The 15,676-nt window shown below is 42.9% G+C and overlaps 1 protein-coding gene across 2 annotated transcripts in view; it reads left to right on the plus strand.

The window, feature by feature from the left end:
• The first annotated feature begins 4,230 nt into the window (after nt 1-4,230).
• ARHGEF26 (Rho guanine nucleotide exchange factor 26) overlaps nt 4,231-15,676 on the plus strand; it is a 167,305-nt gene continuing 155,859 nt past the window's right edge. For both annotated transcript variants that reach the window (XM_082459537.1, XM_082459536.1), the window contains exons 1-4: nt 4,231-5,987; nt 6,410-7,548; nt 8,920-8,959; nt 12,504-12,649. In XM_082459537.1, the coding sequence (XP_082315663.1) occupies nt 5,801-5,987; nt 6,410-7,548; nt 8,920-8,959; nt 12,504-12,649 (1,512 nt within the window). In that variant the 5' untranslated portion in view covers nt 4,231-5,800. The remainder of the gene's footprint in view (nt 5,988-6,409; nt 7,549-8,919; nt 8,960-12,503; nt 12,650-15,676) is intronic.

Genomic DNA, 15,676 nt, shown 5'->3' on the forward strand with positions numbered 1-15,676 from the left:
AGTGTGTTTTCATGTATAGAAGGCACTTGTGTCTTCTCTAAAATTTGTATTCTCACTCTGTTCATTTTCCCACTGTTATCTTTTCCTTATAGATTTGTGAGTGATATTGATATAATGCTTTGTCTGTTATGTATATATTTAAATATTTTTCTGTAATTTCCTTCCAAGAGAAGATTTCCCTCAGACTTTATGGGTTTAGGTGGATTTTTTTAATGCACAAACAAATCTGTTTATTTTTATTTATTTATTTATTTAATCTCTGAGACTGGAGTTATCAGATTTATTGTTTTAAAAGATAGCAAAGTTTAAATATAATCCTTTCAGAGAGTGTCAGATGTTATCCAAGTAAAATCCAGACCCCTCAGTTTATGTAACACACCACATTCTATTCTCCCCATATTTAGCCAGGTTTATCTCCCACAACTTCTAAATGCCAGTTCCCTGTTCTTGTGATTTTAGTTTCTGGTAGGCGGAGCTCATGGGCTCTGGAGCCTGACAGATCTGAGTTAGGATTCTGACTCAACCACTTTCCAGCAGGTATGAGAAGAGCTCTTAGAGCCTCAGCTTCTTCATTATTTAAGTGGAGACAGGATTAATTTGAGGTTAAATTAGTTCCTGAAATATAGTTGGCACTTAATAAATATGAGTTCCCACGCCATGCCCCCATGTTTTTGCTCACGCTGGGACATGTCTCTCAGATGCCTTTCTCTTCTTCTCCATCTCGTGATATTTTACCCATTCTTCTGGTCCCCTTCTACCCAGACTCCTTCACAGAGGCTTTCAGAGAACGGAGAGCTTATCATACACCTTACTCAGCTTAGGTGCCTTAATTTTTTATTTTAATGTTTCAGATGTTGTTAATCAGCAAGTTATAAACTTCAGGAAGGCCTGGCCCAGTGCTTGGCACTTAAATGCACCCAATAAGTATTAGTGGTTAGGACTCCGTGCTTTCACTGCTGGGGCCTGGATTTGATCCCTGGTCTGGGAACTAAGATCCTGCAAGCCTCGTGGTATGGCCTAAAAAAAAAAAAAAAAAAGGAATGCATGAGATTTAACTTCAAGGTAATAACACTAGTTAGCAAATTGCACTTTAAAATTAGCCTAATTATTATTCCAGACACATAATTGGTGATAAGTGCAAATTTGTTTAGTAAATGTAGCAATAATTGGTATCTCAGCCTCTAAGACCCTGTATTATACCACTGAATATTTTAATAGTTCAATATGTCATTGCGGGGAAATGGGTGAAGGTGGTCAAAAGGTGCAAACCTCCAGTTATAAAAAAAATAAGTTCTGGGATGTAATGTACAGTTTGGTGATTACAGTTAACAATACTGTATTGTATATTTGAAAGTTGCTAAGAGAGCAGATCATAAAAGTTCTCATCACAAGAAAAAAAATTTGTAACTATGCAAGGTAATGGATATTAACTAAACTCATTGTGGTAATCATTTCACCATACAGTAAGTCCCCTACATACAAACCTTCAAGTTGTGAACTTTCAGATGTGAACGTGCGTTCCATCAACGTCAGGCATGTGTGAAACTGCACCTTGCCCTCCATCTCCTATTGCTGATAATCCTTCAGCTCTACCATCTCCTACCTCATCTCCCTCTTCCTGTCAATAACTCTTCTTGCCTATTCACTCGATGCCAGCCCCTGTATGCCAGCTGTTGACTGTACTACTGTACTTTTCAAGGTACCGTACTGTAAGATTAAAAATGTTTTTATTTTTTGTTTGTTTTTTGTTTTTTTTAACATCTTTATTGGAGTATAATTGCTTTACAATGGTGTGTTAGTTTCTGCTTTATAACAAAGTGAATCAGTTTTACATATACATATGTTCCCATATCTCTTCCCTCTTGCATCTCCCTCCCTCCCATCCTCCCTATCCCACCCCTCTAGGTGGTCACAAAGCACAGAGCTGATCTGCCTGTGCTATGCGGTTGCTTCCCACTAGCTATCTATTTTACGTTTGGTAGTGTATATATGTCCATGCCACTCTCTCTCTTTGTCACATCTTACCCTTCCCCCTCCCCAGATCCTCAGGTCCATTCTCTGGTAGGTCTGTGTCTTTATTCCCGTCTTGCCACTAGGTTCTTCATGACCTTTTTTTCCCCTTAGATTCCATATATATGTGTTAGCACACTGTATTTGTTTTTCTCTTTCTGACTTACTTCACTCTGTATGACAGACTCTAACTCCATCCACCTCACTACAAATAACTCCATTTCGTTTCTTTTTATGGCTGAGTAATATTCCACTGTATATGTGTGCCACATCTTCTTTATCCATTCATCCGAAGATGGACACTTAGGTTGCTTCCATGTCCTGGCTATTGTAAATAGAGCTGCAATGAACATTTTGGTACATGACTCTTTTTGAATTATGGTGTTTGTTTGTTTTTTATGTGTTATTTGTCTGAAAAGTATTATAAACCTATTACAGTACAGTACTATATAGCTGATTGTGTTAGTTGGGTGCCTAGGCTAACTTTGTTGGACTTACGAACAAATTGGACTTATTAACGCGCTCTCAGAACGGAACTCGTTCGTATGTATGGGACTTACTTGTATATACATATATCAAATCATGTTGTACACCTTAAACTACTACAATGTTATATGTCAATGATATCTCAGTAAAACTGGGAAGAAATTAAAATTTTTTCATTAAAAATATATACCATCAGAATTTACCAGTGGAATGTATCATTCCTAATAGTTTAACATACTGTATTTCTCCAATTCTAAGAAGTACTTTGGTCTCACATTGTAACATCTCTAAAACTGGGATGTGTCTTACTATTAGAGAAACAGCCAATGGCCAGGTGGCAGTCCTGATATAGTTGGCATTGTCTTTATATTTGTGAACGTGGTTATAACTGCTGGAATTTCATCATTTTACTGAGTTCTGTGCAATTTAATACTACATTTGTCAAAGCCATATGCTAAGAAATGCAGTTGAAGGCAGGAGAAATTGCCAGATGTGTCAGATTAGGTGAAAGAAATTCCAAAACAACAAGAGGCTAATATAACCAATTCATGTATCACACAGGTCAATAGTGAAGGCCTGGAACTTCAGTTTGTCAGAAACTTCCTTCTGGCCATTAATAGAGAGGCTACATATGTTGTAGTGACATATAATTCAGTTGAACAAGAAAACTATGCTTTTAGTCAAATAGGATTATGCCAGCAGCAAACTTGAAGAATGAGTGTCTGTCTAGGAAGCAAATCCCAGAGACAAGGCTAGGACATCCTTTTAAGAAATGCTATACTATCAATGATATTGTGTGGAAAAACACACTTATTGATTGCTCTGTGTGAAAAGGGATTCAGGAGAATTAGACTCTGTGTACAGAATTTGTAGAAATACTTTAATCAATTTATTTTGCTTATATTTTCCTTTTCTAAATATGCACAGTACTGAAAAATTTATATCTAAGTCTAAAAGCACTGTTTCAGTAAGTATTAAAAAGATCCTATGTGACAACACATTGTGTCATAGTTTAGTTGGCAGCTCTTTTTCTTTCTGGGTGGTACATACAATCAAAGATGTCCTAGATTTGAATAGATGTGGTAAATTGAATGGAGGCTAAAATGGGCAGTAGATCTGTGAATTTCCAAGCTTCCCTTAGTGAAGGAACAGAGCTTGGTGTTTTGTCATTGTTCTTGTTTTGGTGGGTATTATGTTGTTGCTTAGGAATGAGGTAGGGAGATCCTGCGATTTCTTCACAATTATCAGTTAGGCTTGTTTGCAGGACCAACATAATTTGAAGAGAAGCTAGCTTCTCACATCACCATTTACAACTTCTTAACGTAAGTCACAAATTGCATTCTGAATTAGGTAACATTTCATTTGTCATTAGCTAAGCACTTTTAAAATTAAATGTATTATATTTTTCCAATATAAAAGTAATATGGGTTAGTATAGAAAATGTCCTATATGAAAAAGTGGGTAGGGTCTGTCCTGGTGGCGCAGTGGTTGAGAGTCTGCCTGCCAATGCAGGGGACACGGGTTCGAGCCCTGGTCTGGGAAGATCCCACATGCCGCGGAGCAACTAGCCCCGTGCGCCACAACTACTGAGCCTGCGCGTCTGGAGCCTGTGCTCCGCAACGGGAGAGGCCGCGATAGTGAGAGGCCCGCGCACCGCGATGAAGAGTGGCCCCCGCTCGCCGCAACTGGAGAAAGCCCTCGCACAGAAACGAAGACCCAACACAGCCAAAAAAAAAAAAAAAAAAAAGTGGGTAGGTGTAAGTATGTAAGCAGCCATATTTCTTCCAACCAAAATATTTGGTAAATTTTTTTTAGAAAAATTTCTTATGTTTTGATGCCATTTCTTCTAGTTTACAGAAATATCTCAGATCAAAGTAACATATATTTAATGTACAGTATTTGGAAAGTATAGCAAAGTATAAATAAGCATGAAAAACATCAGGCTTCATCTCACCACCACCCAGAGATTGCCTCTTAATATTTTTGGCCATCACATTCAACCTGTCCAGGGCAAACAGGAGCGCTCAGTGGATGCTCGATACATCCTTACTGAATGCGTGAATGCCAAAAAAGAGAACTTGGAGAACAGCCCATATGACTTGCTAATAGAATTAATTATACAGATCTTATGGTCTAAAAATCATCTGTCTTCTCAACTTTGCCTTATTCTTCTCACACAGCTGGAGCTTGTCCAGGACACAACCAACTTTCTACTACTTGGCAACGGAGCACTCTGGGGCACTTGGTCATTGTCCTCACATCACTCCTCTCATTCATTCATTCGTTCATTCAACAAATACTTGTTAAGTGCCCTCTATGTGCCTGGAATACAGAGGGAGTAATAAAGAAACATGGCCCCTGCCCTCTTGAAGCTTTCAGTCAAAAGAGGATAAAACAGATAAACATAAAAATGAATACATGATTAAATATATTTGCGTATTGTGGCAAGTGGAGAAAAGGAAGAGAACAGGTGGCTGGGGAAATAAATAAACCATAATCTGATTCAAGAGGGAAGGCCTCTCTGATGGAGTGACAGGTCAGAAGGTCAAGGAGGAACAAAAGGGAAGATGCTGAGGCTGGCAAACTTTAAGTGGGTGTGGCCTAAAAACAGTGAAGGAACAGGTGTTGCGGGAAAAGACTAGGCTACAGACGTAAGCACTTCCTGTAGGGCCTCATAAGCTATGGAGAGGATTTTGAATTTTATCCTGTGTATGCTTAGAAACCAATAAGCTTTTTTTTTTGTAATTTAAATTGCGTTTACTTTTAATAGGTAACATTCGCAATCCAGAGTATACAAGATCCAAAGATTATTGAATGAAAACACTCCCTCCCTCCGGCTTCCTAGGCACCCAGTTTCCCCTCCCCCGAGCTGGCTGTAAGTATACCTCCGGAAATACTCCAGGCACAAACAAGAAAACTTATCAGTCTGTAAGATATTTTAAGCAGGGGAGCAAGGCATCGGATTTGTGTTTTAAGACAACCCGAATGCTGAGAGGTGTCTGGCTTTCTGCGTTCAGAGCTACGCGCTCCAGCTCACGCATTTCACAGACCCTACTCTGCTCGGCATTCCGGGTTTCTACCGGGGAGATCCCCCGGGGGCCCAGGGCTTCGTAAATTACATCCTGGCAGGGCTCCCACGCTCGTTCCCACGCTGTGCTCCAGGCAACGGACCTGCGCGCTCGAAGCTCCCACGCCGCCCCCTTCCCGCATCTCGCGGCCCGGAACCCGGGAGCTCGGCACCCAGCCCAGGTGCGCTTGTGTGTTTTTTAACGAGAGACCGGGGCAGCAGGGCAGCGGCTCCAGGATGGCTGCGACTGAGGCGGGCCCGGGCGTGGCCAAGGCTGAGGGCGGGGTCAAGCTTAGGGGTGGAGCCGACGCCTGGTCGGCTGCAGAGCTCTCCAGAGCTCCTGCTGCCGCGATTCGGTCTGGGATCCGGGCCACCCACGGGGCGGTGGGTGCTCTTTGGCCTTGGGCTCTGCAAAGCCCTGAAGGTAAATCCGCCTGGGAGACGGGCAGCTAGAGCGCTAGGGGACCAAAGACGGGGGCGGGCGGCTGGCTGGCGGCGGAGGGGAGGGTCCCGCGGCGAGTTTCCCGAGAAAGCTGAACTCGTCCCAAGTTTCTTGTGCATCAGTTTGCACCCGGCGAATTGGTGGCTGTCTCTCTCCGTGCGGGTGGTCTTTGGGCGCGGGAAGGACGCGGAGGTGATTGGATTAATCCGCCAGGGCACAGCCCAGATTTCTGTACTGGACTGCTCGGCGTGGTGGGCGCAGTTTTTGCCCCAGAAAGGGCGGGTAATTGACACGCAGTTGTGTCCAGCGCGGCAGCCGGGTGATCCCCGGGCTCAGAGCGCGCGTGTCTGCAAGGCGTGCCTGCTTGTCCGGCGGCAAAGTTCCATGACTTCTTTCCTCTTTAGGCAAGACTCACTGGGTGCTGTTACCCCCCCGACCCGGGGCTGACGCCCGAGGCTCTGCTATGGACGGCAAGAGCGAAGTAGATTTTTCCAGCAACAGCTTAACCACTTTGTGGCGGAGGCGTTCAGCCCCTCAGCCCCAGCTGCTGGGCCGGAGCAAGCCGAGGCCCCAGTCCTACCAGAGCCCCAGCGGGTTGCTGATCACGGATTTTCCGGTAGAGGACCGAGGGACGCTCCCCGCGGCGCAGACTCCGGCCCAGGTGCCCACCGCCTCCGACGGCAGGACGATCCAGAGGAGCCCCCTGCTTCTGTGCGCCCATCGGAGGTTGGTGACCAATGGGAGGACCGTCTCCCCGGAGTACAGGGCTGTTTCTCCTCGGCTTCGACGGCCCAAGTCACCCCGGGAACCTAGAGCGGCGTCGGGCGGCTACCCCAAATCCCCAGCGAACGGCACTGCGACTTCGCTCGCGCAGCAGCCGCTGCACCGCCCGCGGACTCCTCATGCGCCTGGCCCCTGCAGCCCCGAGGGGGACAGGGTCGGATTCCCCGCCAGCCCCCTGCTTTCGCCTGCTGCAAATGCGCTTACCCCTAATACCGCCTCCCCAGGCGCCCGTTCGCTGTCCGGCCAGATGGCTAAGGACCCTGAGCGGGGACCTTCGAGACTCTCTCCCGCGCCCCACAAAAGGTTTTTGGAGCAAAAACTCCCCCTCCAAAGGCTTCCCTCACAGGAGAACGAGCTCCTGGAGAATCCTTCAGTGGTTTTGAGCACAAACAGCCCCGCCGCCCTCAAAGTGGGGAAACAGCAGATCATTCCGAAGAGCCTGGCCTCGGAAATTAAAATAAGTAAATCCAACAGTCAGAATGTGGAGCCTCACAAGAGACTGCTTAAGGTGCGCAGCATGGTGGAGGGCCTTGGAGCGCCCCTGGGCCCCGCAGAGGACGAGGGCGAGGCGGAGAACGACTTGGACAGCCCGGGGTCTCTGCGGAGAGGCTTGAGGTCCACGTCCTATCGCAGGGCAGTGGTCAGTGGCGTTGATTTTGACAGTCCTACCACCTCGAAGAAGAAGAACAGAATGTCCCAGCCTATTCTGAAAGCAGTGATGGAAGACAAGGAGAAGTTTTCCAGCCTGGGAAGGATAAAGGTAAGAATGGGCAAGAGTGTCGCAAGTTAGGCATTCACTAAGCCACAAGTGAAGGTGATGGGGGTGGGGAGGAGGGGCACAGAGGAAACCAGAGGTTATTGTTCTTTTTTAATTCTGTTGTTTGTTGATCAGACCCGTGCACATTTATCTCTTGCCCATTCTGTTGCTGGCAGGCACAGCCCAGGTTAATGCAGCTTCATGGGAGGAACTGAAACTCTTAATTGTTTTAATTTTCTAAGTTTGGGCAAAAAGTGGGGGACAAATGGGGGAAAAAAAAACACAGAAAATTAAGTATTGGCTGAGTGAGCCCCGAACAGTTTTAATACAGGTAGCTGAAAAGGGGATGGTGGGCAGGCGTGTATCTGCACTCTTGATTATGTGGTTGTGCTGCTGCCTGAGGCTTGTTTAGAAATGTCAGTCATTCGTTGCTGATTCATCACAGCTGATGCAGGAAAACTGCTTTCCCTTGAGCCTATTGATTATTTTAATTACTTACACTAACGATTTAATTTACTGAATTATTTTTTTCAGTGGTGATCCCATACTAAATACCATTCAGGTAAAATGTGAATTTTAAAAGTCAGTTGCCAGATCACAAAAGACATAGTTTGTCATCTTTGCTGTTTTCTGGTTTCTCTCACCGCTGCCTGTGGTTGTATCTTATTCCCATTTTGTGCCCACTTAATCCTTGAGTGCATTTAACAAGTTGGTAGCTGAAAACTTCAGGTTCGAGTGAATGGTGTGGTGTTGCTCCCAGATAAAGGCCTAGGAGCTGTGCTCATTAAAATATGACTAAATATGACATAAAGAAATAGGGAAAACTAGGGAAGGAGATTTTGGAGTGTGCATGTGCTGTCTTCTCCAGACGCAAGACAGATCTCAGCAATCGGGCAGGAATTCATTTTGGCAGCCACATCTTTTCTTGATTAATCAGAGAGTCTATATAAATGTCACATGTGTAATACACAAGCAAGCCTGTTTTATTTTAGATCCCATGGCCTTAAAGAAGTTCCATAACATTTTATGTGTTTTTTTCTTTTCCCCTCCAACTCTGCAAGTATAGCAAAGTTCAATTTAACAGTGATGGTGAATCATGAGTAATGAAATAAGCTGTACTACTGGTCATTTGAGGATTCTCAAGCTGTATTGACAGAGCATGGGGGATATTGTTCATTTTATTTCACCTTTTTAGTGAGTTGTAGTAGTCATATGAGTGAACTACTCCAGGGATCATCTGCTGTATGCCTTTGGAAATCTAATGAATGTAACAACAAAAAAAATACTTTTTCTTAAAATAGCTGTATTTTCTGTTTGGCTCACTCATACATAGTTTGCTTTGCTTTTCCTCTTTTTGCTTTTCTTCTTCCTTAGAAAAAAATGCTGAAAGAACAAGGAACATTTGATGGGGAAGGTAAGCATTTGATTTTCCAGACTTTTATTGCTGTTTCAATGTGGAATATCAATTATAAGTTGAAATCCAACTGAAGTTACAAAAACACAAGATGAGAAAAATGTACAACTTCTTCACAAATTATACAGCACAGAGCTCTGCACTAAGCTAAATTCACCAGCAGTGAGTAAGATTAATGGCATTCTTTGTAAGCAGATGACTTTGTCAGACCAATGTTCTGGGATTTTTAATTCTTCTCTACTCTGGCTCCATCCCCACCTCCCTCAAAAAGTAGAGAAAGAGTAATGGCAAGCTCTAGCCCTTTAGTTGAAAATTAAGTTTGGCATTTAGATCTTAAGTCATATTTCCTTTGACTTAATGTTCTTTTCCCCATATTTCTACATTTTAATATCATTTCTGACTTCCTGTTTCCTAATCCAGTTTCAATTTGGGGGAAATCTAACTCTCCTGGCTGACAGAAACATACTCCTAAGAATTTCGAACCCATATAATATTTTTGTGAAGGATCTCAAAAATAAAAGCAGCTTTCACCAGGTGTTCAAACCCTAATCAGATTAGCGGACTTCGTGTAAATAGATGGATCCAGTGTCAGTGGTCTGGAAGAGCACAAAGGGAGAAGCCCCAGGTGCAGTGCTTGTAGGGCTGGGGGAGTGTGGTGGAGGTGAGGGTAGTTACTTTCTGTCATGCTTTGAAATGCTAAGATTTGCCAACCTTTAAAGAACAATGAAGAAGGGTATGCCCCTCTATAAGTAAATCTAAGGTAAAACCACCCAGAATTATATCACCTTGGCTGACTACAAAACATTTCCCTATATAATTCTTACAAAAATCAGTTCTCATTGGATCATTTAAACATGACCAGTTTATAAAAGTGTATTTACTGTACCAATCTTAGAAGACTGTTCTCTATGAGGAAGAAACCCAGATACAGTACTTTAGCTGGCTGGGATAAATTCAGATTTTATAATTGAGGAACCTGGAAGCTCGGAGAGTTTAGTACCTTGTGCACTTTCACACAGCCAGGGCTAGGACAGAGATCTGGTTCTTAGTCCGGTTTGCTTCCTCTTATACCCCCATTATGACTGTGCAGTGAACAGAGCATCTACCCAATATCGATTTTGAGAGATGCTTTGCATCTTCTGGAATTTGATAGTGGTTTTAGGACCTTTGCCTCAAAGGGTTAAAAATGTCGAGCTTTTTTGAAGTCCGAGGACAGACCTTCATTACAACTAGTTTTTATGTTGTTTCCTTTTACAAGGAGCTGTTTCTGTGCACCCTCTCCTCTCTTCTCAAATATGATGACCTAGAAATTCTTTTTCACGTATATGTACATGAGGAATGCAGGAGCCTTACAGTTAATGACTAACAAGAATGTAAGTCAGGAAGCTGTGTGGTAGAGTGGTGAGAACCTGTGATATTGGAACCAGGGGCCTGAGTTCCTGTCCTGCTGCTTCTACTCATCAGTTGAGTGACAGTGAACAAGCCTCTTAACTTCACTGAGCCCTCAGTCTCATCCTGGGTAAAATGAAGCTAATAATACTATTGCCCACGTTGTTGTGAGAATGAATGAATGTATATCAACAATGTGTGTGTATATTTTGTGCCACACACTAAGTACTTTAAAGGACACCACAGAGGTGGGGGGAACTCAAGTCTGTACCCTCATAATCTGCTTTACATATTCAGAACAATCAGAGAACAGTAAAATCTTGCATAGATTCCAGTATTGCTTTAGTAATGGTGCATATGGAACATGCAGTAGTTGCTGAGAGATGAGGCAGATGTTTGCTGGCTTCAGTAGATAGGAAAAGCATTTCAAACTCAGTATGTCCCAAACCAAACTCATAATCTTTCCTCTAAAGGTGAATCTCTTCTGGAGTTCCCATTTCCTACTTTTCCATTGTGGGACTCATAGAGCTAGGAAACATCCTTACCACCATATCCAGTTGACCCCCATATCCAGCCCATCCCCCCCAAGTCTCCATTGTCTTTCACTGACCACTTCAGTAGCATCCTAATTAGTCCCTTAAGTAGTCAATATTGTGCTCTTCCACTCTAATACAGTCTTTTCCTTTTAGTGGATTCCCATTGCAATCGGGATAAAATACAACTCTTACAGTATGAAAGAAACTCAGTCCTTTTGGACTCAGGATAAAATCCAGTTCTTTAACATTGTCTGCAAAACTCTGCTTCTTTGGACTGTCTGGCTCTTCCCCCTAAACTCACCTTACACCCTTTGTCCGCTAGACACCCATACTCCAGTGAATGACCTTCCTTTGTTCTTCTAAGGTAATATATGTCCTCTTGCCTCAGGGCTTTTACATGTGCTTTTTTTCTGTAGCTCTGTAGTTTCTCAGCTTTCAGATCTTAAGATATTCCTCATTAACACCTCTCTGACCCCCAGACTAGATCATATCCTGCTGACAGTCTGTTCTCAGAGCCCCTGTATGTAAATCTTTGGGTTTGTGGGTATGTATTTGTGCAAGATCATTGTGTCCTCAACTCTAAAATGACTTGCCTTCTCACTTGAAGTAAAAAACCAAAGTCCTTTCAATGACATTGAGGCAAGTCTGCCCTGTAGTCATCCCAACCCCCAACTCCTATACCTTCTCCCCTCCCTTACCCTATTCCAGCCACACAGGCTTCCTTGCTGATCCTTGTACATATAGATGCACCAAACAGACTCCTGCCCCAGGGCCTTTGTACTTGCTGTTCTCTCTGATGGGATGTTCTTTCCCCAGCTGTACATGTGGCTTACTTCCTCACTTCTTTTAGACCTTTGCTTAAATGTCACCTCTGTGAGGGCTTCCTGAACCACCCTGTTTAAAATCGACGTATCACCCCTTGTAACATGCTCCTGCTTTCCCTGTTTTATTCTTCTCCATGGTACTTATCAGCATCTGATATATTATAAAAGTTACTTGTTTACTTATTGTCATTCTCTCCTCATTCTGATGTCAGCTCCACGAAGAATGAGATTTTTATCTTTTTCTGTTGTTGTTCGTTGCTGTATCCCCAGTGCCTAGCGGTCGCTAGCGTCTAGTAGGCATTTTCTAAATATCAGTTGAATGAATACATGAATGAATGACTTTGACTATTTTTCTCATTAAAATTTTAGCTCATGAGGGCATGGGAAGTGTCTTTCATTTTCTGTTTACTCTCAGCCCTTGGCACATTGTGAATGTACAGTAAATATTTGTTAAATAGATAGACAAATAAAAGGGTGTAAATTCAATTTAACCTAAGAAACAGTGATATAAAGGGACAGGACCTTCATGGGTAGCGGACAGAGACATGGAAACTCTGCTTCAGTTGGCATTTCATGTATGGGCCCTTCCCCTTCCCCTGCAGATGAATTGGGGATAGAGCTGTGTGAGTGAGAAAATCACTTTTTGGTAATGACTCTTCAGTGACAGAATCCATTTGTCTCTTGTTTAACTGGAGACCAAACATCGTATACGTATAAATACGGATGTTTGTTTAGAACAAGTAGCATCATGATGGAGGGGCAATTAGTGACATGTAGGATTTGGTTTTCTTGCAGAAAACGCTGTTCTGTATCAGAACTACAAAGAAAAGGCCCTTGACATTGACTCTGATGAAGAGTCGGAGCCCAAAGAACAGAAATCAGGCGAAAAAATTGTGATTCACCATAAGCCACTGAGGTCCACGTGGAGCCAACTCTCTGCGGTGAGTGTGTACCTTCTCTTTTTCTATCTGCGGGAGTGAGAAGACCAAGTTGTGGACATTATGCCTGGCTGTGGTTTTAATTTTTTCTACCAGTGATCCTGTAACCCTAAGGAGAAAGACTCTTCGTTTAGATTGTGAAGTATTTCTTGAAACTCTGCAGGCACTAGTGAGAACATGAACTTTGACTGTTCTGATCAGGAAAATTTATCAGGTTTTTATAAAATAAAAGACTGATGTACTATGGACTCTGGAAACTCTTCCTACTCAGTATCTTTTCTTGTTTTCTTTATGGAGTGTGTATGTAGTGGTAGCTTAATATATCCTGAGCTTTACCGTAATTATGGCTATATATACATATGTACATGTATGATATATGTATATGTACCTACGCACAACAGGGAACTTATTACACTTCTTCCTTGGAAATTTCATTTGATAGGGACACATTTATATTTTCTTGAAAATGGTTAATGAATGGCATTCTGTTCTGTCTCCCTGTGTGCATCTTTTGTTTGCGAGTGTCTGACACTTACTTTTGTGTGGATGAGTAATTTCTCCTCTCTGCATCAAACATCTTTTGTTTTTAGCCGTAATTTCTTTTCCTCCTGGCTTAACAATGTCACAGTGTGATGCTTAGTTTACTTGATGTGAGTTTGGGTACATCATTTGTGGGCATCTGATGCATTACCAAGTAGGAAGGAATTCCCGTGGCTGGCTTGGGTGGTGGGAGCATTGCATGAAAAACAGGCCAGTGCAGCTCTGTGAGACCTTTGGCAATATGGGAGCAGAAGTGATTCCCTCTTAAGCCGAAATGAGCATTGTTCAGAGTCAGGAATCTCATGTATTTAGGGAACCCGTCAGCACAAGTGAAGAAGTTGTATATGTTGGCGCTCATAAATTTGACCGTGGAAATGGGTGCATGTTGATAATGGGGATGACTTCTGGCTCAGGCTCTTCCTCCCCTCTTCTGCCCTGTGTTGGAATTCAGAATTCTAGAAACCAAGCCCTTTCTTCCTGTCTCTCTCACACCCCCTAATTTGGTTCTAAGGAGAAGTTATGTATTTCCAGTCCCCCCACGGTGTGACACCCTTAGTGTTATGCCACAGATTAAAATGCCTACAGGGGCAGAGCAAGTAGTGTTATAAGTGATGCTGGTGAGTGCAGGTGATGGGGAGTGGCGGGGACTGTGGTCCACAGGCCTTGTATGAATTGAGCAGCGGACACTTAGTTCAAACCAGCCCCGTGTTACAGTATTTTCTGATATTTAAAAAAGAGAATACAGAAAGCCAGATTCTTACGAGTATTATCCTAATTCAAGTTTTAAAAAATGTTGTATGAGCCCGACAACATCTATGGGCCAGACTTGGCTCCTGTGCTAACAGTTTGCAACTTCCGTGATGCTTCTGTGAATTTCGCAGTGGTGAGGTGGTATCATCTGTCCACAGAACCGGCATATTGGTAGCCTTATTTCCTAATCTGATGATCTTGTGGTATTATATACCAATGCAGATACTTGGAAAAACTGGTGACAAGGCCCACACAGGCCAAGATGGCTCTAAATGGCTGTCATTCCATTGTTGGTATGGACCATTTGGTAGAAGATTCTCAAGAAGAAAACTGTGGATTTTTTGAGTTCTTTCTCTGGGACAGCAGCTGCGTTTGTTAGCACAGGCCTAAATCCTTCTGTTGTTCTTTGAATGCTAAACAAAAATGTGTACTTCTGTGTCACTTATGCTCTGTTCCAACTTAGCTTTAGTACCAAAAACCAGGCTGCCATATTTATGCCTCCTGGGGTTTGGCTTTCATTTAGATTAACAAATGCACATTGAAATAATACTACATATCCTTCAGTACAACTTCAAATATGGGCATGTGTTTTATTTGGCAAAGGATCAATGTGCTGATGTGCCTTTTGTTAACAAGATTGATATGAGAAGACTATCTGGTGATAAAATGTAAAGCTATAAAATGGGTTCTAACTGCAGCGTGTGTTATCTTGGATTTGAGTGTTCCCAGGAGGCTTGTGTGTATTTATTGTGTTGGTGGCAATTACATTTAATCAAAGCAGCGTGATTGGACTTTGCCACTTTGCATCACTTGGGCACCAGCCTGCATTTTCTTTGTGCCTTTTGCGTCTCCGTTTCACTTTTAAAACATATTAATTCTTTTTTATTATAAAGTACTTCAAGCATGTAGAAAAATTAAAACTTAAGTTTGTGTAATAGATTTCCAGCTACCTGCCCTCCAGGTACCAGCTTGAACAGATGTTAACATTTTAACATATTTATTTCAGGCTTCGATTTTTTGAGGCAGATTCGATTAACCATCCTCCTCTCCAGTCCTTTTCTCTTTCCTTCCTCCCCAGGGGTCATCAGGGGTCATCACTGTCCTGAAGTTCTCTTCTGTCCTTCCCACGTGGGTTTTCTACCCACTAAAAAGTTGCAAGCAGCTCTGGCTTTTAGGAAAAACAACAGAAAGCAGCGATTACTTTTTTAGAAGCCTAACAGTTAGTAAATATCCAGGTTGCAGTTAGGGCCCTAAAGAGAAGAGGCTTCATGAATTATGAAAAATGTCAGGATGTTTTCCGTAAGGGGTAGGCACCTGCGTTTCTCTGTCTGACCTTGTGCCCTGATCTCTCCTTGTAAAGGGGCTGCAGTGTTTAGGGCAGGTTTTGGAACACTTCGACTTTCCATCATCTTTCCATGCTTAACTTTTAATAATACCAAATAAGTAGGGTAGTCCCCATCCTGTCTTTAACACAAAACTCTTCCTCGACTAAGGCCTTGATCCCAGAAAGGGAATAGGACAAGGGGTTTTCTGGCAAAGGGGTTAGGTCTCAATTTGGCATCTACCTTGACTTTCTACTTGGGAGGGGTGCGTGCGAGCACACCTGTGCATTAGCTGCTGTTGATTGTTTTATTTTGTAAAAATCTCTTATCTTTGTTGCCAACACGTGACTGCCTCCTGAGGTGATAAAACTTTTATCCGTTGACTGTAACGAGCATCCAGTATGCAGGAGACTCTTTA

Source organism: Balaenoptera physalus, assembly GCF_965194825.1.
Source record: "Balaenoptera physalus genome assembly, chromosome: 4".
Classification (NCBI taxonomy): Eukaryota; Metazoa; Chordata; class Mammalia; order Artiodactyla; family Balaenopteridae; genus Balaenoptera; species Balaenoptera physalus.